At 37.0% G+C, this 24,009-nt stretch overlaps 9 protein-coding genes across 9 annotated transcripts; 5 read left to right on the forward strand and 4 right to left on the reverse strand.

Moving 5' to 3' along the window:
* Nucleotides 1-58: 58 nt before the first annotated feature.
* On the reverse strand, nucleotides 59-1,681 carry KQ657_004473 (uncharacterized protein; the record flags this gene model as incomplete). Its single annotated transcript, XM_043195142.1, has 1 exon — nucleotides 59-1,681. The coding sequence occupies one exon, from the start codon at nucleotides 1,679-1,681 to the stop codon at nucleotides 59-61; it is 1,623 nt and encodes a 540-aa protein (XP_043050339.1).
* Nucleotides 1,682-5,137: 3,456 nt separating this feature from the next.
* RAP1_2 (DNA-binding transcription factor rap1) lies at nucleotides 5,138-6,802 on the forward strand (the record flags this gene model as incomplete). Its single annotated transcript, XM_043195143.1, has 1 exon — nucleotides 5,138-6,802. One exon carries the CDS (start codon nucleotides 5,138-5,140, stop codon nucleotides 6,800-6,802), a length of 1,665 nt encoding a protein of 554 aa, XP_043050340.1.
* Nucleotides 6,803-8,172: 1,370 nt separating this feature from the next.
* On the forward strand, nucleotides 8,173-10,152 carry KQ657_004475 (uncharacterized protein; the record flags this gene model as incomplete). Its single annotated transcript, XM_043195144.1, has 1 exon — nucleotides 8,173-10,152. One exon carries the CDS (start codon nucleotides 8,173-8,175, stop codon nucleotides 10,150-10,152), a length of 1,980 nt encoding a protein of 659 aa, XP_043050341.1.
* Nucleotides 10,153-12,207: 2,055 nt separating this feature from the next.
* Nucleotides 12,208-13,941, forward strand: KQ657_004476 (uncharacterized protein; the record flags this gene model as incomplete). The annotated part of the gene is made up of 1 exon (XM_043195145.1): nucleotides 12,208-13,941. One exon carries the CDS (start codon nucleotides 12,208-12,210, stop codon nucleotides 13,939-13,941), a length of 1,734 nt encoding a protein of 577 aa, XP_043050342.1.
* Nucleotides 13,942-14,528: 587 nt separating this feature from the next.
* GCV3 (glycine decarboxylase subunit H) lies at nucleotides 14,529-15,068 on the forward strand (the record flags this gene model as incomplete). Its single annotated transcript, XM_043195146.1, has 1 exon — nucleotides 14,529-15,068. One exon carries the CDS (start codon nucleotides 14,529-14,531, stop codon nucleotides 15,066-15,068), a length of 540 nt encoding a protein of 179 aa, XP_043050343.1.
* A 227-nt stretch (nucleotides 15,069-15,295) lies between these two features.
* Nucleotides 15,296-15,701, reverse strand: SNC2 (SNAP receptor; the record flags this gene model as incomplete). Its single annotated transcript, XM_043195147.1, has 2 exons — nucleotides 15,296-15,544; nucleotides 15,657-15,701. 2 exons carry the CDS (start codon nucleotides 15,699-15,701, stop codon nucleotides 15,296-15,298), a joined length of 294 nt encoding a protein of 97 aa, XP_043050344.1.
* A 1,546-nt stretch (nucleotides 15,702-17,247) lies between these two features.
* Nucleotides 17,248-18,875, forward strand: ACT1 (actin; the record flags this gene model as incomplete). Its single annotated transcript, XM_043195148.1, has 2 exons — nucleotides 17,248-17,257; nucleotides 17,755-18,875. The coding sequence occupies 2 exons, from the start codon at nucleotides 17,248-17,250 to the stop codon at nucleotides 18,873-18,875; spliced, it is 1,131 nt and encodes a 376-aa protein (XP_043050345.1).
* A 258-nt stretch (nucleotides 18,876-19,133) lies between these two features.
* Nucleotides 19,134-21,044, reverse strand: OSM2 (fumarate reductase; the record flags this gene model as incomplete). The annotated part of the gene is made up of 1 exon (XM_043195149.1): nucleotides 19,134-21,044. One exon carries the CDS (start codon nucleotides 21,042-21,044, stop codon nucleotides 19,134-19,136), a length of 1,911 nt encoding a protein of 636 aa, XP_043050346.1.
* Nucleotides 21,045-21,457: 413 nt separating this feature from the next.
* Nucleotides 21,458-23,929, reverse strand: RAD54 (DNA-dependent ATPase; the record flags this gene model as incomplete). The annotated part of the gene is made up of 1 exon (XM_043195150.1): nucleotides 21,458-23,929. One exon carries the CDS (start codon nucleotides 23,927-23,929, stop codon nucleotides 21,458-21,460), a length of 2,472 nt encoding a protein of 823 aa, XP_043050347.1.
* Nucleotides 23,930-24,009: the final 80 nt, after the last annotated feature.

A 24,009-nucleotide genomic window follows, 5' to 3' on the forward strand; every position in this document is an offset into this window, starting at 1 on the left:
AATACGTAGAAACTTACAAGAAAAAAAACTAAATTATAACCTAGGATGCCAACTATGATTATGTCAAAGAATCCTTAAACTCTGACCAGCTATTTAAATTCTCCGTGAATAATTTCTTACTATCTCTGATGAAATCAAGCATAATAATTGTCCACTTCCGCTCCATTTCCTTATTGAACACATCAAAACTCACCTGGAGCTCCTTAGAGAGTGCCTGGATATCTGAGTTACAAAGTCCAATTAATTGATCTAACTTGTTCAATTCCTTCTCAATATTATTAAAGAAATGCGTGTCATCCAATGAACCCGATGGAGGCTTGCTTATATGATTGTTGTTGAAGAGTGACTTCCATTTCGAAGAAGATGATACAATGGGTGCGTTAGGACCTGGGGTTTGCCGAGATTTGATTGCCATTGAAATTGTGGGGGAATTGATTTCAAGTTGTGACAAATTACTTAAATTCGACAAGTTGTTATATTGTAAAAGTTGGTTTGACTTCTTCAATCTAAGTTTATGTAAAATCTTCAATTGAACCAACTTGTACTTGTAAAATTTGAGTATTTGCAAACTTGCCATATAATACTGAATTAAAGAATGAATAGGTTCTTGCCAATTGGGTATAGCTGATTGGTTCAAGAATGTTTCATAACTCAAAAAGCATTTATCCATATTGGACCCAAACTTCTCAATTTGCAAACTAAGATCTTCTGAAGCTGAATCATAAATTGTAAGTGAAAAGTTGTTCAAATTTCCACCCAATTCAATCAATATGTCAATTATACCTTTGATATTCTTTAATAATCTTGTGTCTATCTTATTCATGTCATTTAGAATCTTATGAATTCTGTGGTAATCAACTTCCATTTGAATCAATTTGTCGGGAATATCAATAGGGATCTTGAGATTGGCAAATTCGTTACTTAGATGCGTTAAGTTAGGTAAAGAATCCTTTCCACTATTTGCATTAAAACCACTTATTACAGGGAGCAATGAATAGAGTCCATTTTGATCCGAAGGATTCAAAGGATTTGCTAGTAATAAATTATTTGGAAGCAAAATAACCGGTGGTTCATTAAGGGCATTCATCCAACATAGTTCATAATTAGGATCTAAAAATTTAAGCAACAATGGGCATGATCGTATTGTTGTATTTCGGATCAACTCAGTTAAAAAAGTTATGAAATATCTCCTCCTCATTTCTATTAAGCTCAATTCAAGTGAATTATCGATGGAATTATAAATATATGTGAACAATGAATGCTTTTCAGGGATTGGAGGAATCACAATTGTTGGATACAATTTACACAAGTTATCTCTTAATGATTTGAACTCACTGTATCTTCTTTTCACTATAATGCTTGATTCCGAGTTTGTAAGTTCAATTGCATACACAACAATCGATGTTTTAATCAACTTCTCAGTCGATACAATTAAAATCTCCACTTTTGGATCATTAATCAAATTGGTTATCTTGTTACTCAACACTATTGAGTTATTAACAAAGTCATCCGCATTCACTTGCTCAAAACTATCTCTTTGCAAATGCCCTTTCTGAGGACTACCAGGATTACTTACTTCATTTCCTTGCTGGGTCCCATAGGGATTGTTCAAGATCGACAGGTTACCATAGAATGAAGGGTTATTGTCCTGTTCGATGTCTTCAAAAACTGAAGTGTTCATTATAGGGGTTGAACTATCACCAAAGAAGGAAAATGCAAATTTGAATGATCAAAAATAATATCCACCAATCAAGAATAATACTGAATTTGAATCGTACTTACCAATTCCGTGACTATACAATGCCACTTCTCTATCTATAACCAGTAGCTTTAGCTTGTTTGTTGTTTTGAAGTGAACGCCTCCGTTCCTGTCTAGTTATGTTGAGGGATTGAATTGGTTCAGACAGTCTCCATAATTAAAAGTGGTAGTGTTATCTACAATCACGTAATGTCGCACGATTGCCTCAATCACAGTCGTTGTAAGACATCAACCATGTCGCAAATTACATCATAACAAAATGTCGTTAAGTAGATTCTGTCGGTAAAGGCACGCAATACTGAGATAGTCTTATATAACAATGATTGCAAATAGAAATTTAATATTGCAAATAATTTCGACTATTTGCTGCAACATCAGAATGTATCGCGTTTGCTCATGTTATTTACATAATAGAGAAACCAGTTCGCTGGACCTGATTAGAGTTATAATGCTTGCATAAACTAATTTCGTTGTTTCAATTCTTCGGAAGCTAGCCGTCGGATCAGAATATTCCGCTCTATGTGTCCTTGGCATACTAGCCTTGGTATTTCATGAGGAACCAATTTGAGAGCTATAATTGATATATCATAACAAACATTAGCAAAGATCATCATTTAACCATAGACTGAAAGGCCACAGAATATTATGCATTTTGGTTTTTATTATTCAGTAGAAAGTATTACAAGATATTACATTGTCATATTGTGTAATGTATTGCGGGCCCAAAGCTGAGCTTTCTTCTACATAGAATTTGCTTTTAGTGCACTGGCCTTTCTCATTGGGGTTAGGGCCCAAGGGTCCATAGTTAAAGGGATGGTTGTCTAGCGTGCTTACCTATTATTATTTTCTGGTATGCTTGCAAAACCCTCTGTAAACTTGTTCTTAGCCTCATTCTCTACACAATAAATGCGCATGATTGAGATACTATTAGTTTCATAGCTGGTGTGATATCTGGTCTCTCTGAATCTATCTCGTAAATTGGTCCTTGTACGGAAAGTTAGTTTGCTGTAACCCTAATAGGATTACTCAAACAAGAATAAGGTGCCTAGTCTAAAGTGCTTTTATTAGTCCCCGAGTCTAATACATGGTCTCCGACTTTCAATACATAAAACAAACAAAGTTCCTTGACTATCCCCTTTGACTTCTATATCAATCATATAAGTTAAGACAATGCCAATAAATAAAGTTTAGCTCTGCTCATCAAATCTCATGCAATACTTTTTCAAATCAGGGCAAATCAGGCCTTCAGGTCTGAAAATCGAAATCCTTGACCTGGACACTGCCAATGTTCCTAATCGCGTACTCCCTATGAATGGAACCACTAAATAATCCTACTTTGCGCCGTATATAATTTCCTATGGGTACCATCTCATGCAAGAAGCGGACTTATTGTTTAAATTCGCTTGAAGAAATGTCCCCAACCACGATGGGTTAAATGCACACACACTAACGGAATTTAGCCGGTTTACATAACAATCACCGAAACGTAATTGGATTAAGGTGCTTTATTCACAAGGGGAGTAATACCATATGCACAAGAGGTTCTTATTTTTCTACGTTCGCTCTTCAATGTGGCTCTAATCACGACCTCGGATAATCCTGATATGTGTCAAAATTTAAAACACGAACCCTGCGGCTCGTCCTCTACTCCCCACCTACTAGCTTCTCCACTAAGTTGTAAAACTGGTTCCGTGGGAGGATTACAAGCTAGTAGAGTGTTATTTTTTTACCAAAAAAATAATGTTTAAGATGTTTAAGATTTGGCACCAATTGTCTGGGCTTGGTTTGTAGGCTTGGCCTCCAAATACCAGCATAAGAAAGTTAATATATGGCTCAATCCAAAAGCATTTTCCGGATAATAGGTACAACAAAAGAAGTCATAGTAATACAAGGGAACGGGATTTTCCTAGATATTACAATAGACTGTACAGAGTAAGAGCTCATACACTCCACATAAGACGCATGGAAGAAGGAACTAGCGGACGCTAATGTAAAAGTAATTGCAAGGAGGGTTATCGCATTACAGTAAATAACAATTATCGTTTATGAGTGGAACAAAGGAATAATAGAATAGAAGTAATAAATAGAAAAGAAAGAAATACTAAAACCACAGGTTTTCAAGGTTATCATGATATTGTAAATAAGTTCATGCTGGATGAAATACAAATCATAACTTCCGGGTTTTCGGATAGCCCGAATGAGTTCCCAGAAGCCTTCAAAAGATAACATTGATTAATCTATTAATAAAACATTTGTAATACTCATACGATCATTTGTGTGCTCGTGGTTACAAAGTATCAAAAAATGCGCAATCTAAATCGTTGTTATTCCGAAGTATAGATCGGATATATTTTCATCCAACGGTTTCGTGAATTATTCAAATTACCCCCTATGCCGTTCAACCTCGTATGCGGGATGACAAGTCGCGTACTTTGTAAAATAACTAGGAGTGCATCTTGACTTCCTACCCCATAGTTCTCTTCGACCGTGGCATGTTAGAATCACATGGCGCAGGAAAGAAGAAAAGTAGACCAAAACTATAGACCTTTTGCACCCAATTCTTTAACAATACACTCAACAATGCCGATGCTCTACCGGCATAATATAATATAATATCCTTGAAATATATACCTGCGACCTTATACAGTCAGATCTGCACTGCAAACGAAAACCTTCCGCTGTTTATGACAAAATAGGAATGAGTTCTTAGGCAGGATGTGGATGGCAGATACTGTTGGCCAAAAGAAGAGCTCAGAAATCGCCCACCATTGTACCCGCTTTTTTTTCCTTGAATACTATAAGCAAATAGCCATTTGGAACCTTAGACACACTCCGTGTACGTCAAAAGGCGTAATATTGTCTATTAGCGCTTTTAACCATTTGTTTCTTATTTAAGCACAAGAGATGCTCCACTTTTCATTTTGAGTGCTTGGACTGATGCACTTAAAGTTCTAGCCTCTTCTTTTTTTAAAACAACTACCAGATAATCCTCGTTGTGGATTATCAAGTCCATTTGTCATTAGGCCCTATTTTCAGTTTGGATCATAGTTAATAAGGAAGGCAATCAAACAAGTGACGAGTACTTGTCAAGTTTTTTACATTGCTAGTTTTTAACACAATTGAATTCATTTATCAATACTTTACCCATTTATAGCTTTACTGAGAGGAAGCATATTTTACAGCTCTAGTCATACAATTACTTTCACAGCTACTTAGTGTTTAAAATATCCTAATCACAATTCAGGGGAAAATACATAGTATCTATTCACTTTCATGTGCAATTGACTTGATTTCGGGTTCCTATTCATGCTCCATAATTCTTCAGTCCAAATTATCCTGCTGATCCAGAATCCACTCTGCGCTCTGGCCTTGAATATTATGAACCTCAACTCCCTTACAGAGAAATCGTTACTATTTGGTGATTATAACGGGCGGCCACTTCTCTTCTTTATTCCATACAACGATGCCCAAAGAACATATTATAGAGATAAATTATATGAACATGGAGGAATTATTACCGAAACGAGACCTTCAGTCACAAATAGCATTATTTTGGCTAGCTCAAACCCAGTTCTAGATGAAGAAGTACCAAGTTATCGATTGCAATTTATAGATGATTGCATAGCTGCTGGTATGATTCTCAATATTTCAAACTACCAGCACTATGCTGCTCCTCCTGCAACATCAGCATCAAGTATAACACATCAATTGAATACTCCCAAAACTCCCGCAACTCCATCATTAGGACTTTCTGGTACTAACAATACATTTGCTCTTCTGCCCAACCAGTACATTGTATCACAGTACTCACAGTTGCAGGCGCAACAACGGAGGCCGTCACAGGAAAGACCATCCAGCTTACCCCAAGCAATGGCAACCCAGCATCCAACTACATATGTTGATTCTACTCCAAAGTCAGGTACATTGCCACAAATGAACCAAACAGCATTCCAACCCCAACCCCCTGCTCCTCAATTTCTACAATCAAATACTATACATGGAAGACAGCAGAATGACTATTGTAGCTACGGTCTGCAACCTGGTCAATTTAATGCTTCATCTTCATCATCTTCAAGGCAACTGCTGGGTCTGCAAGCCAACGAATTATCTCCAAGTTCTACTACACCAATTTTAACTGGTCCAACTTCTTTGACTAAGTTCACTCCTGAGAAAGATGAATTCATTCTTGAGAGGGTACGAGAAAAGCCCCGTGAAAGAAATAGTCACAAATTCTTCCGACTGTTGGCAGAATATCCTATACTTAAAGAACACACTGCTAATTCTTTAAGAAATAGATTTCGTCATCAACTTTTTGCTAGGTTGAAATATATTTACAAATCGGACGAAAGAGGTGAACTCATAAGAGATCCTCAGACCAATGAGCCTGTTAGAGTTGGGTTGGATCAGTTACCTTTAGCTTTGAAGAACAAGTATACGGCGGAAGATGATATGATTTTATGTCAAGAAATTCTTGATTATAATAAGCAGAAGAACATTGAGATTAGCAATGATATTACTGTCCCCGTATCCTACTTCAAGAAGCTTCATAGCAAGTATCCCCATCATCCAACATCTTCTTGGAGGGATCGATACAGAAAGTTTGTACAAGTTGTCGGATGTGTTAGCTACATGGAGTACTACAGCAGATGTTTAGCTCTTGGTCAAGTACCGAAGCCGATTGATAAACAGATGATGAAAGATTTCAATGGTTACAATTATAAAACAAAGCATAGCTTAAACGACGCAATGAAGAAAAAGCCCAACCTGGGGACAATTGTTTCTGTGGGCAACGAGGATGTCAATGGAATGCCAATATTCAGTCTGCATTCTTCAGAGAGCGGAGAGGGTGACACTAATTATCAGCATAACCGTGGAAATAATCATTTTGAAAACATGGGACAGCCTTCAATTGATAATTGTGGCAATCTAAGCGCAGTTGAAGAACTTGATTCAAGACAATCTAATTCCCAGTCAAATAATAAGTATGGATTCGAAGAAATTCTGGATTTGAGACAAAATGGGAATTTGGAAGATCTCTTTTAACGTTTACAAAGAACAATTTTCCGTAATGGAACGTGCCTATTTCTTCTTGTGATACTCTACCAAAGTTTGATAGTTCATGAGATCTCCGTTATAATAAAACTTGCCAATTGAATTGATTTTTGTAAACTGTGTTAGTTTGGAGCTTTCAATCTCTTGATAGTCTCCTAAATAATGTTTATTTATCTATTGCATTATATGTATGTTAATACATTACCTTATTCTTAAGTAGATGAGATAGTTAATATCTCTTCACATGGAAGAAGGTTCATTTTCTAAACAAAGGGTAAGAGAATTCATGAAGGAGTTGAGAAGAATAAGAATATCTGAATCGGGAAATCTCTATTGGCATTACCTTATTGGGCATTTCCAGTTGGAATTGGCAAAAACAACAAAAGTATTGTTAGTAAGACAGTAAAATTCCTAATTCATGAATTTTTTAGGGAGTAAGTACAAGTAGGAAACATTAAATTAAAGTTATACTTTCATCATCACATTCGCGAATAACTAGGTTCCTGTAACCCATGACAGCTTTATAACTATACAATGCAGATGTGGTGGTATCGGAGAACCGGAACTTTACAAAGTAACTCGTTAAAATGCACGTAATGCTTTTCACTTTATTTTGAAATCAATTCCTAAAAAGAAATACTTAACAAAGCATATTCATGAATGTGAAAATCATAACTAAATCATACAATGTTTCTCCGCGATTTTCCTATACATGTAAGTTCAATTACTACGTCATCATTTTGCCTACACAACATCATAAACCCAAACTTACCATTCATTTTTGTCACTGGGACAGTCTTCGTCTATTTATCAATTTCTCTTTTTTAACATTCTTTTCTACTGGTATTTCCTTCTCATTGCCTACAATTAATGGTAACCTTCGAAAAGCTTCACTGCGTAAATATTGTAGTTGACACCCATCTTGTGGTCTGATATATAAGGACTTGATATATTCATGTCTGAGGAAACTCTTTGTTCTTAATCTTGCATTCGAAAAAATGACAGATTGGGAATTTTTTACATAGCTTTTGAAATCGTTTCAGATCCATACAAATTATCACCTAAGAGAACTATTCTTCAGCCCAAAATATTTAAATAAAACTGTGGGTTCAAGACTAAATGCACTTACATCAGTTCTTCGAAACTGATCATTCGTAAATGTATTAACAGTTTTTTTTAAACTTACATCTCCACTGTAACTACTTTTAAGGCTTCCATTAATCCGAGATTTTTTGGACTTCACTTATGTGTAACATTTCTCGTCCTGGTCGAGGATCGAAATCAAAACAACTTCTCACCAAACTTCACTTCACAATGATTAAGTGATAAATATTTGCAGCCTTTTTAAGTTGTTTAGACTAATGATAAAATCAATCACTATCCCTCGTATCAATGTTGCATCTCTGATTGCTGCACCTGTACAATGGTCTGACAATTGCCAAGTTGCAATAAATGCCCGTACGGGTTTAGTGGTCCTAGAACCTAAGTTACCTAGAGTGTCACAAGAAGTATTTGGCTCAAAGGGGACACTTCTGTTGAAAGGACTATTTAAAGTTTCTCACCAATTAGACTTTGAAAGTTTGAAGGAAGCAGTCGATGTGTATAAAAGAGGCCACACAGCTCATCAAATGGAGGTTGACAGCACCAGCGGTGACAATCATTTGAAACAAAAATTTGTATTTGTTGAACCTCTTTTGGTTCAGCATAAGTGGTCTCCTGTTGATCCAGTTACTAAGAGATGCTTTCTAGCTGTTTTGTACAATACTTATGATTTAATAATACTTAAGGATGATTTTTCTGTTCATCGGATGATCGAAAATGTCAAGACATTTGCATTTATCAATTACAGTATGCTCAGCTATATTTCTGACGCTAAAAACTTGGTTCTTATGTCATTAGGGGACTATAACGAAGAACAAGATGTGTCATATGAATTGGGAGGGGAGGAAGAATTACAATCCGAGATGAATGGAGAAATTGTCGAATTATCGTGGAATAAAGATACTACTTCACTCGCTTTAACCACATCTCTTAATGGAGTTTGGTTAGTACATTTCAGCGATAGTTTAGAGTTAGAAAGTGGGCCCCAAAGATTAGTAAAGGAAACAAGATTCAGTATTTCCAAAGTCCAGTGGGTCACGTTCGAGAGGGCCGAATACCTTATCGTTGCGCAAACCGGAAGGGTTTCAATTTGGCTGCTAGAGAAACAGCAAACTGTAACTACGTCTTTTCAAAATTATGAGGCAATTGCCGGGGTTTACTTTGAGTCAAAAAATGATGATATAATATTGAATGTTGCATTCGATAATGGGCTGATTGAATGCTTTACTTACACCGAGCAGCTGTTACTACCAATTACACCAGACAAGAGCAATGCTATAGTAAAGCTTGTTAGCAAATCGCTTTATAAACATCAATTACTTTCAAAATTAGATACAAGTACGGGTGGAAAGGAAGATTCTGTTGAAGGTCAGTTCATTAATGTGTCAACAAATGTTATATTTGGCGGTCTTTTATCAGTTGCGTACAAGATAGTACCTAAAGGTGTCATAAATTATACCATTACTTCCAAGGATTGTATGGAATTAGCATTAGTACGAATTAGACCTCTTGAAAAAGATATACCGGGCACAACAACCATAGCACAATTAATACGCTTTTGGTTTGACAAAAGTGCCGACTTTCCCAAATTTCCTAATGAAGTTGAAGAATTGGATGGATTTGTTGAAGCAATTGGTAATATTAAACAGGAGATGATAGGGGTGAAACCAGAAATTGATTTGGATTACCTAGGAAGTACGCCAAGCCAACATAGTGGGTTGAATAAATTACAGCTTCAATTTAATTTCAACTATAGTATAATCACAAGTGTACAAAAGTGGCTGCGAGAACCAGTTATTTCAGATATTGTTTCAAAATGGACAACAGAAAACTTGGAAATAGTGACGGCAATTAGAAAATGGCTTAATAGCCATATCCTTGATATGGTAACGATGGATAAATTAAATGATGAATATGATCAATACATTGTACAGAGTATTTCATCTACCCTGGGACAGCCAGTGACCATTTCAGTTTCAAATCAGTTTTTCACAGAGACTTTCACTGCTAATTGCCTTTCACCCGATACCATAGCACTGGAAAGTGGACATTTGTGGCCACGGTGTCAATTAACACAATTGCCAATATTGGAAATGGAAAGCAAGACGGACGAATTGGAAATCAATCACTACGGAGTCTACGACAGAATTACCTCTAGGTCATTAATTTTGCGACAATTATTGAGTGAGATCCAATTCTGTTTATTCACAGGAAACAGGCTTCTGTTAGAGGGTAAATAGATCTATATATACTGCGAAAACTGAGAACTTTTGTAATAGAGACACGTGATGTATAGACCTTTAAATGGGGGATTGTAATTGTAATTGTAATGTAAATAAAGAAAATTTTTTTGCAGTACGTATAAGATCCAAAAAATAAATCTTTACTTCATAAATGGAGTGGGCTGCAACTATGTTTGATAAATATACAGGTTTAAACTCTTACATACTAAGTATTAACGGAATTTTCAATTCCATAAATGTTGGCATACCCTCGCGATTGCTAATAATGGATCATAATCTGCCTAAAAAATTGTCTGCGTGCTAATGCCACATGGTAGCTCTTATGGGGTCGCCTAAAGGCCTAGCCTGCATATTGTAGATCTTTATTCCTCGTAGATGGCGTCGTAGATAGGAAGAAAGAACAACTCGCCTACGTAGTAGTGAGCCCCAAAGACCATACTATTGTATGTCATGATGGTCTACTATGATATCAGTAAATAAACACGACCTTTGTTAGGTCAAACACCTCAAACCGACTTAAACATAGAACTGAGGTCATTATTACATAATTATACTTGGCAGAAAGTTGGAAATGACAGAAACTACCATTCTCTATGATTAAGACATTTTTGTCTGGCACATGAGAAAAAAATAAAGTTTGGTGATAACATCTCGTGACACGCCATGAACCAAGACAAGTCTACGAGTAAACAAGATTCTGTTATGCCGTGGACGTGTTGGAGCGTTTGCGAACTAAGAATATAATTCAAGGTAAGAGTATTTGCGCGTTGTACCAAATTTCAGCATAAAGTGTAAAATAAGTGTGCAAAACCATAATTACTTCCTAACAATAAGATTTACAAGACAAACAAAAACTACGAAATCTAAAGACAGAAAGAAGACACTAAGCTCAGTATTGCTTGATAAGAATTTCGACGTATGAAGTCGCCAAATTCCCAATCCATTTAAATGAGCTATTCAAAAATTGGCTTTTCTTGCTGTGATCCATTTGATCAATCATTAATGTAAATTTTGCTAGCATATCGCTTCACTTGCGGAGCTATACTAAAAAATTGATGTAGGCAACTCTTCCTTCAGACATTTATTTTTAAAGCTGGCATATCGCCAAATGAACCCCACTTTGTTATCTGCACAGGTAGATGCATTAATACCTATTATTCCAAGGTGCGTTTTATTTGTGGGCTAGAGTATGGTGTGCCGGAGTTATTGTATTAGGAGAAGTGAGTGAAATATACTTCGATTGCCTGTATTATTAATAAACTTTACATTATGTTAGATTAGCAACGAAAGAATGGATAAATTTCGGTTCCCGAGCAAGAATCTGTTCTCTGCAGGTCTTTTCCCGACATTTTCAAGTCGCCCATGGAAATATCTGGATACTTTACATGAGAATACATTAGTTTTCATGAAAGAACAATTGAGAGAAAGTTCAAGTGTCGTAGGCTTATTATTCCTATTAATCTAAGTACATACTACAACACCAATCTATTGGGGTTAATAAGAAGAACTAATTGAGAAGATGAAGCCCAAGTTGCTAACATCCTCTTGCCATGAGGAGAGTACTTCAGTATAGAGTTCCTTAATATGTTCCATATTGAAACTACAACCATTCAAACTTAACCTCATTAGTTACAATGATCAATTCTTTGACTGTAGACAACGATTGTGTTCTATTCTATGTATGTTCATTTTAGGTTATTCCAAGGGCCCTTTAACTCCAATTCTTCATTGTTATACTTGTTTAAAAAATGTCTGTCTGAAATTTTTACGTACACCCGAGATGCGTTTTGGACAACACTCCACTCCTCGAGTTTAGACCATGGGGTCCACGATTAAAATTAAAAGACCACTTGTTCTTTTCTTTAGGTGTTTCCTTTGATCGATATATAGGTTGTCAGAAATCACCGGTTTGCAGCAGCTAGATTTATAATCTTGATCACCAACTTTCCCCTTTGTACGCGTGCCGATTGTCATCGTTTGACTGATACCAGCTCGCATTCCCCCACAAAACACCTCTGGAGGTAGTCATTACTATAAAGCCAACTATCAAAGATGTTGGTAGAAGCTAAGTGGTTCTTGTATAAGTACAAGCGTTTGCTTGTTGCACTCGGTTTATTGGTTGCGCTCATCTATTTGGTTTATGAAGGTTTCCATAATGATGTTGCTACAAACTATGCTAACCAGCAATTATCCAAGATTGGTATTTATAAGATTAAGTATCCTTCTGTTAAGCAAGTCGATGCGCTGTTTGAAAACACCGAGAACCAATACTCCAACGTATTGTTCAGTTACTTGAATTCCAAGAAGGAAACCGGTTTACCTGAAACTGTTCCCTTCTCATGGAATCAATTTTTGGACTTGGATTCTTATTTCGCTAGAAAGGATATTCAAGATAAATTGTTGAAAGAAAACTCTTGTCTTAAATTGGAACGTCATTTTGGTAAACCTGAAGCTGTTTCATTTAACTGTAAGGATGAAAAATTTGACAATTTAATTCCTTACAAGATCAATGAGAACATTTTTCTTTACTTAACTGCTGATAACAGAGTTTTATTGAAGAATCTTTACTTACAAACTTCTGCTCCTAACCCTGCTTCTTTGGTCTATTTAATGGATGATTTGGTTTACCAATTCCCAGTCGACCCAAAGAGTCAACTGATTAAAATCGAGGAACCTGGTAGTTTAGACAAGAATTTGGATCGCTTCAAGACAAATTTTGCAGCTAAATTTATTCACAAACCATTGGCTGATCTGTTCGAGTCCAAGACTTTGAGTAAATTTGATTTCAGTGCCGATTGGCCTGAAGTTTTGGATTTTGATGCACCAAAATATTTCTCAGAAGCTTACACTTTGAACGAGCCAAAGGCTTCTGCTTACGATTGGAGATTCTTTGACCATTTGCAAGCTTTTGACATGAACCAACGCCATGCCATTTTGAAGAGATTGATGAGAGGTTGGTCTCACTTTTCCCAACAGTTTAACATCTTCTCCTGGATTAACAAGGAATCTATGGTTGGTTGGTACTGGAACGGTTTGAACTTACCATGGACCAATGATTTGGATATTCAATTATCGGCCTCTGAATTTGATAAGTTGTTGAAATTCAACAACACACTTGTTTTTGATTACAATGATTCATCCAAGGGTCATTACAATGTTTTCTATTTGGATATTAACCCTTACTACTCCAAGATCAGAGGCAACAACAACAACATGGTCAATGCCAGATTCATCGATGTTATGTCTGGTGTTGTTATGGATGTTACTGTTTTGATTTTGGTGGAAGACTTTCAAGGTTTGATGAGCTCTAAGAGTTTAACCGAAAAGGAAAGAGCAAGATTCAAGGATTTGGAACGTAAGGAAAGTATGGCTTTGTATGACAGCTCATATATTACTTACCCAGTTGACCAATTGAGTACTTTTATCCCGGCTTTGTTTGAGAATGAAATCACTTATGTTCCTGCCAAGTACGAAGATATTATTCAATCAAAGCACAAGTCTTTAATTGGTGCAACTGCTTTGCAAGGACACAAGTACAGACAATTCTTAAGATTGTGGGTCAACCAAGAAAATTGTAAGATTGACGAAAAGGCAATTGTATCACCATCCACTAAGCATGATGATGAAGAATGTAAAAAGAATTCTCAACAAGTGAGAGAATTATATGAAAAGACTAAGAAAGTTACCATTCAACATTTCCTTGAATTGAACAATTTTGAAAAGTTTAAGGATAACCTCCAAAACTACAAGTTGTCTATTCCAAGAGATGCTAGAAGAACCTTTTAAATGTGTTGCTTACTATTGCAACGATCAAGCCAATGACTCCATACTGGTTAATAAGTCTTTAACTGTCTCTTGCCTTTAATTGAATGCAATAGTTGACTTTGTATCTTTTCACTAATGTAACATTAAAGCTGTCTAATAAATTTTATTTTATCAGCTGCTCGCAAGTATAGATACTCAATCATTCAAATACGTCATTGTGATCTACTTTTCATTATATTTAAAGTACGTATGTATCCCCACATTAACATTATTTTGTTGACCTTATTACACTATTCAATATTTGATTTAACATTTTTTCTTTTTAAGCGGTAAACTTTCTATTGACTCGTATCTGACTCGTATCTGACTCCGGACTAGCTTTTTCATTGTCTCCGCAACTAGTCACCTGACTCTACCTAGGCCCTTCGTATCCAGCTCCCTAGCAACTGGCCAATTGAAACCGTATTTGGAATATTTCCTTTCATCATAACTATAGTGTTAATATATATATATATATCTTAACGTATACACTATAATTATTTGCTTACAATAGCCGGAGCACCATCTCGTATTTTATTTACTGAGGGATATTAGTACAAACTGAAAAGATGTTGAGTATCTTACGCCCCCAATTACTTAAGACCACCAGAAGATTTGGTGGCAGATGGATCCATTCATGTGCTCCACTTTTGAATTCTTCTGTCCATAGAATCAACACTCAATCTGAAGTGTACAAATACTCTAAGGAAGGCCCTCTTCATGTTAAGTTCACCAATGAACACGAATGGCTTGCTGTTTTCGGGGATAACACTGCATTTATTGGTATCACTAGCTACGCATCAGAAGCTTTGGGAGATGCTACTTACATTGAATTACCAGAACTTGGTGCTCGTTACGAAAGAGGTGATCTGATTGGTAGTGTTGAAAGTGTCAAGAGTGCTAGTGAAATCTACACTCCAGTTACAGGTGAGGTTATCTACGTTAACAAGAACTTGGAACTGAAGCCACAAATCATCAACGAAGACCCTATGGGAGCTGGTTGGATTGCTCAAATCAAATTAGAAGATGTGAAGGAATTAGAAGCTGATGAGTTGATGAGTGAAACCGACTATGAAAGCTCCTTGCAAGACCTTGAAGATTCTCATTAAGTTTCATATATATCTATACGTTTCAATACAATATTTCACATACACATGTATACTTATTAATAACAACATTGATATAAAAAAAATTAATTCAACCCATATAAAAATTAAACAGTAGACTGACTATTGATGCAGCCTGGCAAGAAAGAAAGCAAAGCCTTTTATTCTTGGATCATGGAATGGAGTTAGAGTAGCGCCAAAACTGAACAACAATGCAACGTTGTAGTTATTCAACTGAAGTGAACGGCAATAGGAACAACAATCACAACAATTAAGATGATAACAGCAATGATCAAACACAATCTCATTTTCATATCTTTCCACCACATATCCTTTCTGACTCTGTTGGCACCTTGCCTGAAACCTTGAGCGCTGATAGCAAGTGAGTCAGTTTTGTTTTCAATTGAATCTAACCGGTTACCTCTTTCTGCAACCTTATTTATGTTATCACGCATGATATCCACGGTGTTATCAATTTGCTAGATTGATTCAGATTAGTATTCTATTTTGGTCAGTCAAGTTGTGAAGGTGTGTGTTGATACATACTGCTTGCAATGCTGCTGTCTTGGAATTGGGAGCTTCCCCTTGAACCTCCGAATTGGGCACAAAGGGATCATAAGGAACTGATGATGACATGATGGTTATCTGATTATACTACTCTGATCAAATACTAATATGTCTTGTTAGTGGTAAATACTGTTTAAACATGAGTATTTGGCCCTTTAATTTTTCTCACCAAGTCCGTGAAACCCTTTCTGTCACCGATTTTGGCACTACACCCAAAACAGGCAGTTTACTAGGATCTCAACTACAATACCAGTTATAATTGAGTGGGCTATGTACAGAGCATTAAGCATGACTTTTAATACAAATATAACAATTACTCATAATAGAGTTAAAAATGCTGTCACTGTCACTATGAACTGGAGTTAAACCTCAGATCACAAGATCGGGGTTTGCATTGTTTGTAGGCTTAATATTTCACTACGTTTAGGATTTTGACTCAGAATAACCGTACTAAAATCCAAAGCTTTACATGAAATATGGTACTTCAGTCAAAAAGGGATGTCTGGAATACCGGATACATTTTAAGTAGTAATATTGGTGAATGAATGATATCTAAAGGCCTACTCGACACCTATTCTGAAGATAAAGAGTACTGTAGAATAATTGCAAAGAACTAATTTTTAAACTTCTGGAATTACCAGGTTGTTTAGTTACTCAATCTTTGTCACATACACATCAAAGTGAACTTGTGGCCTTAAGAGTTTTGGCACTTTTGCAATCTGTCATTCTTTCAATTACTCCGCCAGTTTACGGTAACCACCTTTTCAACTCAGCCCAGATCCGACTTATTATTGTACCGGAACCCACCAATTCCGGCACCTACACGCAAACTTCCAAGAACGTACTGGCAATGTAGTTTGTTGTATAGTTTTTAACTTAGACGAGCATTGAAGAAACGCCAAACAAACGAAACCTAGAGATGGCTTCTGGCAAGTAGTTGTCTTAAAATATGCATTGTTACTTGAAAGTTTGGGGCCAATCTCGTTTATTTTACAATTCTTCGGACCGGACCTCTTGAAGCCAGCATTCTAAGCATTAAATATTGTAGTATTTACACCTCATTATTTTGGTGAAGATATGATATATACACGATTGCTTTGATATTAGTTTGCTGTTATGGTACCCATAGGAATAGGAACTATATGTGTATTGCGTAGGTAGGAGGACGTACTATAGTTAGTTACAACACCTCTAGAAATACCAACCGTGACATCATGGTCCCATAAAGTGTATAGAAGATTGTTCTTATTGTAGTTATTCTGTTAGTACGAAAGTGACCTATTGCTGTCGGATTATTACATTTTCTTAATTATCTCTAGGTTGGACATAATTATCAGCCCGGAACTCTTTCTTCTATTGTGATGAATTCATGATCAATTATTGTCTACCCCCTTGTCCTCCGTAATATCAAACCTCGATACCTATAATGTCGGCGCTTCCAAGCTTACGACACGCCGAAAAAAACAAAAATATTCGTGCCTAACGTTGGTGGTTGGCTAGAATTTTTAAAATTGGGTTGGAATTCTCCTTTTTCTTTTCCGTTCTACTCTTTTCTTTCTTTAGGTTCAACTTCAATTGAAGATAACTTATATCTCTAGTAGCTACTGAATTTACAATGGACGGAGGTATGTTCCTTATTCAATGGTAGTCCATTGACTGATCTGTTTTTTCCTTATGTTTATCTCATTATGTTTTGTTAGTGATTTGTTGTCATTTAACACCGCAAACTCTTATAATCTTCCGATTTCCATTTTATCTCCTGAATCAATCAATCAATTAATCCATTATTCCTTGTTTAATGCTATAATTTGTCTACATACAACATTCTTGCTTCTTGCCGCTGTGTATTGGCATGAGATCGGACATCCAAAGTGGTCGACACTTACACGTTATTCACTTGACGCTGTCGGCTGAATCGAAAGCGGCGACATTTTTCAGTGTGCGAAATTCAATTTTTGTTGTCGAAAAAAGGCCCAATTGTTGATGGAAAACTTGGACATAATGGGGTTTCATGTTTGTTGGGGATATGGTTGTTTATCCTGGCAGAATGAGGTGAACGATAAAGAACAAGACTAAGTGTCAAGATTTTGTACGAATCAATTATACTAACATTATGTTTTAGAAGAAATTACTGCCTTAGTCATCGATAACGGTTCCGGTATGTGTAAAGCCGGTTTCGCCGGTGATGACGCCCCAAGAGCTGTTTTCCCATCTATCGTTGGTAGACCAAGACACCCAGGTATTATGGTTGGTATGGGTCAAAAAGACTCTTATGTTGGTGATGAAGCACAATCCAAGAGAGGTATTTTGACTTTGAGATACCCAATTGAACACGGTATTGTTACCAACTGGGACGACATGGAAAAGATCTGGCATCACACTTTCTACAACGAATTGAGAGTTGCTCCCGAAGAACACCCAGTTTTGTTGACCGAAGCCCCAATGAACCCTAAGTCTAACAGAGAAAAGATGACTCAAATCATGTTTGAAACTTTCAACGTTCCAGCTTTCTATGTTTCCATTCAAGCTGTTCTTTCCTTATACTCTTCTGGTAGAACCACCGGTATTGTCTTAGATTCTGGTGATGGTGTTACTCACGTTGTTCCAATTTACGGTGGTTACTCCATGCCTTACGGTATCTTGAGATTGAACTTGGCTGGTAGAGATTTAACTGACTACTTGATGAAGATCTTGTCTGAACGTGGTTACGCTTTCTCCACCACTGCTGAAAGAGAAATTGTCAGAGACATTAAGGAAAAGTTGTGTTACGTTGCTTTGGACTTCGAACAAGAAATGCAAACTTCTTCTCAATCATCAGCCATTGAAAAGTCTTATGAATTGCCAGATGGTCAAGTTATTACCATTGGTAACGAAAGATTTAGAACTCCTGAAGCTTTGTTCAGACCTGCTGACTTGGGTTTGGAAGCTGCTGGTATTGACCAAACTACTTTCAACTCTATTATGAAGTGTGATCTTGATGTTAGAAAGGACTTGTACGGTAACATTGTTATGTCTGGTGGTACCACCATGTACCCAGGTATTGCTGAAAGAATGCAAAAGGAAATCACTTTGTTGGCCCCATCCTCTATGAAGGTTAAAATCATTGCTCCACCAGAAAGAAAGTACTCTGTGTGGATTGGTGGTTCTATCTTGGCATCTTTGTCTACCTTCCAACAAATGTGGATCTCAAAGCAAGAATACGACGAATCTGGACCAGCTATTGTTCACCACAAGTGTATGTAAGTCTTTTGGTTTATTACATGGTTTGTTGTGGAAGTTTTTGTTTGAAGCAATTTGGTTAGGCATTTTTTAGTCGAAACCCCATCTGCGAATATACAGTTCAACTCTTCAAATCTTTACCCCATTTGATTCTACATATTTTACCTTTTTGTATTCTTGAAGTTACCATTTATTGCAATCCTAAGTAGATTTTAAAAATATTTTATTAATCTTACTTTAAAATGAAAATATTGTATAAAGTGTAAGTCAACACACTAAAAACTATTTAAACTCAAGATAAGGTGATTTACCCTTTACTCTACCCAAAACGTTCTCGCGCACATAAAGTTCGATGAAGTTATCCTGGTGAAACATTTCAAACAGTTCAGTAGCGTCCTTCCCCGCGTATTGTAAGATGGATTTCTTACCTCCTGGATGCTCATCAAGGAACGATGTCAAATCTATAACAACGTTTTTAATGATACACCAGCAATCATCTTCTCGGTTATGTTTCGCAACTTCTTCTTCAGTAAATTCGGTTTCAGGTAGTTTGAATTGCGTATAGGGTTTCGAGCCTTTTTTGGGTTCTAATGTGTCCTGTTTCTTATTACTTTGCTTGGATGACATGTTAGTTGAGAAAGATCCATCATTATCTTCATCGTCTGCAAATTCAACCCTAAACTGCTTTCTGTTTGGATCCAAATGAACCTTCAACATTTGGAGTCTTCCGATTGACTTGTTATAGTTCTCAAATTGGTATTTGGATGCTTCACTACCTGTCAAACGACCGAAAACAACACAAGCTAATAAGGAACTACCTCCTAAACGATTGTGACCATGAACACCACCTGCAACTTCCCCTGCAGCATAGAGCCCTTCAATGGGACTGGAGCCATCACCTTGAAGAACACGACCGTGTATATCAATTTTAATACCACCCATGGTGAAGTGCAATACATGGTGAATAAATGATACGTAAACTTCACCTGACTCTTCAATTCTGGAAGCAAAGAATCGCTTACCAAATTCATCTGGTCTCTTTGACTCATCTGAGACAAATGAGTTATAATGTTTAATTGTCGTGTTTATTTTGGACTTGTTAGCCAATTCTGCTACCACATCCTGAAACTTACACTTCTTCATTAAATTCTTCAAAGTATAGTGCTTGACATGGAAAGGAAGTTTCTCTTCTGCAAAGGGAGCATTCAATATCAAACGAATAGGACCATTCCCCTTTTCCAATTGCTTTTTGATTTCTCCACTTACGTGATCTCTTGTACCCAATTCGTCTACGAATCGTTCACCCTGGTTGTTGATTATAATCCCTCCTTCTCCACGTAATGCCTCGGCTCCAAGAAACATATATGGAGGTAGCTTAGTACCTGCTATAGCATCTTTATCCAGAAGATCGATCAATCCAGTTGGATGAACTTGAACTTTATCCAAATCAATACAACTACCTTTATTCTTAAGTACTATTTTTATACCATCTCCCGTTGCATGTACACCATTTGTAGTTGGCAATCCAAGCAAATCAGATCGGAACTTTTTTAAAAGTGAGTTGGGTGTGAAATCTGCAGCATATCCACCAGTGCATAAAATCACGGCACCAGCATTACCAATTTCAAACTTCTCCTTTGTTTTGGTATCTTTGTATTTCACACCTTTAACTTTACCATCACCATTTTCTCTGATTAAATCTATAACTTGGCAGTTCTTCAATATTTGCACTCTGTCAGGCTCCTCGGCACTCAAGGCCTCCAATGTTTCAAGTAATCTATATGTAATAGCCATTCCAGGAAACTTGGCATCATTCCCTCGATGAGTCCGTGGTTCACTATGACCACCCAAACGACTTATGACGCTGAGATCCAAACCAAACAGTTCAGTCAACCAATTGATAGCATCCCGTGAATCATAGGTTAATATTTTGGCTAAATTGACATCGGCTCCTCCTTTACCACTTTTCAACGTATCTTGAAGGAACTTGTCTTCTGAATCAGTGACAATACCCAGAGCAACTTGTTCTCTGGTGAGAGCTCCATTGATACCACTGGTAGCTTTACCACTATTTCCACTGAGAAATCCTTGTTTATCTATAAGAATGACGTTACCTCCTCTTTGGTAGATTTGGTGACTAGCTGAAAGTCCAGCCAAACCACCACCTACTACAACAATAGGGTTGGAAACCATTTTCGTATGCTGCTTTCTATGAAGTGAGAATCAGGCTTGGTGTAATTGACTGGCAGCTTATTCAACTCGTCAACTATCTAAGCTCTTCAACTTTATATGTAAGACATGCGACACCACAATAAGTCCTTCTGACTTCCTTCCGTTACCTACGTCAATATCCATATTCGTGTGGGACCAATATTTTTGCGGGGAACTGTAATCGGGATCAATCCCAATTTAGATAAAAGATGCGATAACGTATACCAGGAGCTAAGGCACCATTTAATTCTTACATCACTCCATTTATCACCGAACCTGAGAAAGATTCCAAGGAATGTGGGGGATAATCAGATTGTGGGGATATCGGTAAATATAGAAGTTTATTATGCAATATGATGTTCATTGATTGATAGATATATAGATAGATGCGAATTTCAATGACTAATGTATTGGAACGCATATGAAATATCATTGAAATCGGCTTCAATTCGAAGCAATGCATCTTCATTCTGTGCCAACGAGGCCCTGTCCAAATGGTTCCATGTAGTTGAATCTCCATATAGCATGGCTGGTGCTTTTGTTAGCTGTTTTTTGGTTGTAGGATCACACCTTGAACATTTGTAAGTGTCATGAGTGTCACAATCTGTGTCTCTTTGTAGAAGGAACAATTGACGAAGGTTATCTCCACTAAAAAGTCTCTCAACATCCTCTTTCTCGTCAACAACACAAGAACTAAGTGACATCTTCATAGACTGACGTTGAAATATCTTCTCTTCAATGGTTCCTGTCAGGATGAAACGATAAATAAAACAATCCTTTTTCTGGCCATCACGCCAAACTCGAGCAAGGGCTTGCTGATCTGCAGCAGGATTCCAATCAGGGTCCATTAAAATTAACCTATTGGCACCAATTAAATTGATCCCACATCCACCGGCTTTGGAAGAAAGCAAGAAAATGAATTCTTTTCCTTGAGGATCATTGAATTTATCTACCAATCTCTGTCTCTTGTTAATATTCATGGTACCATCCAAACGAAGACAACCGTATTTTCTAGTTCGGCACATTCGTTCAATTAAATCCAAAGTTTGAGTGTAGTTCGAAATTAAAACAATCTTATCATCAGAAGTAGTTCGAATCAGATATAAAAACCGTTCAAGTACCAGAAATTTACCACTGTGCCACGTTTGTAATTCACCTCCACCTCTAGCCTTTTTATTCTCAATGTATTCATCAGGAAGAAATTTTTCGCAGCCATCAATATCATCGGGTAAGTTCAATAAATCAGGATGGTTACAGAGCTTCTTAAGCATACCAATTGCCTTCAAAGGTTGAGATCCAACACCTTTTAACAACTTTTTTATTTCAGGTGAAGTGATGAAATGATCATACAATTGCTTTTGAAGTGGTGACAAGTTGGAAAAGATGACGTATTCGTATTTTACTGGAAGGTATTTTGAAAGAATATCGTTAGTTCTTCGGATAATGAACTTTGATACCATCTCACTTAATTCTTTAAGTTTTGCATCACCTTTTGTTCTTTCTAATTCGGTTGCATCGGCATCTCTTCCTCTCAAGATATCATTTTCGAAATTCTTGCGGAAATCATTTCTGGTTCCCAAGTATCCTGGGTTAGCAAAATTTAAAAGTGAAAAGTATTCAGATAGATCATTTTGAATAGGAGTACCCGATAAGATAACTCTTCTATCACATCTTAAAGAATTTAGTGCTGTGAACGTAAGCGAATCACCGTTCTTCAATCGATGGCCTTCGTCAGCAAGCATGAGTCCAACTTCCGTTCCAGCCAATTTGTCAACATTACGTCTTAAGGTTTCATAAGAAATAATCAAAACAGGTCGAACGATATTTCTTCCCTTAGCAACCGACCACTGCTGTAAAACTTGGCCTAATTCATTTGACTTTGTTGATTTCCCGTCAACTGCCAACGGTGTTAGAACTCCAGGACCTAACCATTTTACAATCTCATTGGCCCAATTTCTGACTAAACTGGAAGGACATACAATAATGCATTTCTCTATTGTCCTTCGACCCCTAGGACTTTGACGCAATAATGTCCACATTAATGCAAGACATTGAAGAGTTTTACCTAGTCCCATCTCATCAGCCATTATACATCCTTTAGCTCTTGGGTCCATCAATCCTGCAGTACATCTATAAAGAAACTTGACACCAGCAACTTGATGGGGACGGAGAATTTTAGCTAAAACTGGATCAATTACCACAGGTACATTGGGGTATTTTGCAAGCATTTCAGCCTCTGATGCGTTTGAAATACCCAATATTTCAGCAAGAGATTTGTGAGTCTTCTTCCGGCGATTATTGGTCTCTGCTTCCTCTATGGTGGGTGGCGATTCTAACATGGAAGAGTCTGCTGAAGTTGGAGGTGTTTGCATCTCGTCCCCAGGTATTACATCTACCGTTGGATCATATAATACTATAGCAAACTCACTCGTGGGATCATGCAACGGACGAGGAGGTAGTAGAATACGTTTCCTAAGTCCTAACGGAGGCGACGGATCATTGCTAGACAAAAGCAGCCGCTTATCTTCAATCAATGGCATTCTGTATGACTTGTGTACCGTATTAGATTTCAGGGAAACATCTCCCAACACAGTACGAGGAAGAAGAGCACCTCGACGACGCTTTTTATTGCTATTTTCTAGATCGCTCTCATTAGCGCTGTCTTCACCTACAATTGCATAACTCCCCATATGTTTTTTTGCAGCTCTCATAGGAGTGTTATGTCTATGGCCATCAGTGAAGGGAACTTTAAAAGGACGAGCTAGCCGTTCCGCAGAATTCTTTACTGGAGGTGGTCTATGCTCTTTGGGGACCCCGGCTCCATTCCCCAAGGGTGTTGTATATTCTTTTAGTAATTTTGGAGGCATTAGAAACTTAGCCACGCGTATTCAGGTTCTACCACTGGAAGATGCAGTAATATTATATGTAACAATATAAACATATATAT

This window comes from Scheffersomyces spartinae (genome assembly GCF_019049425.1).
Source record: "Scheffersomyces spartinae strain ARV_011 chromosome Unknown scaffold_6, whole genome shotgun sequence".
In the NCBI taxonomy this organism is placed as follows: domain Eukaryota; kingdom Fungi; phylum Ascomycota; class Pichiomycetes; order Serinales; family Debaryomycetaceae; genus Lizanozyma; species Lizanozyma spartinae.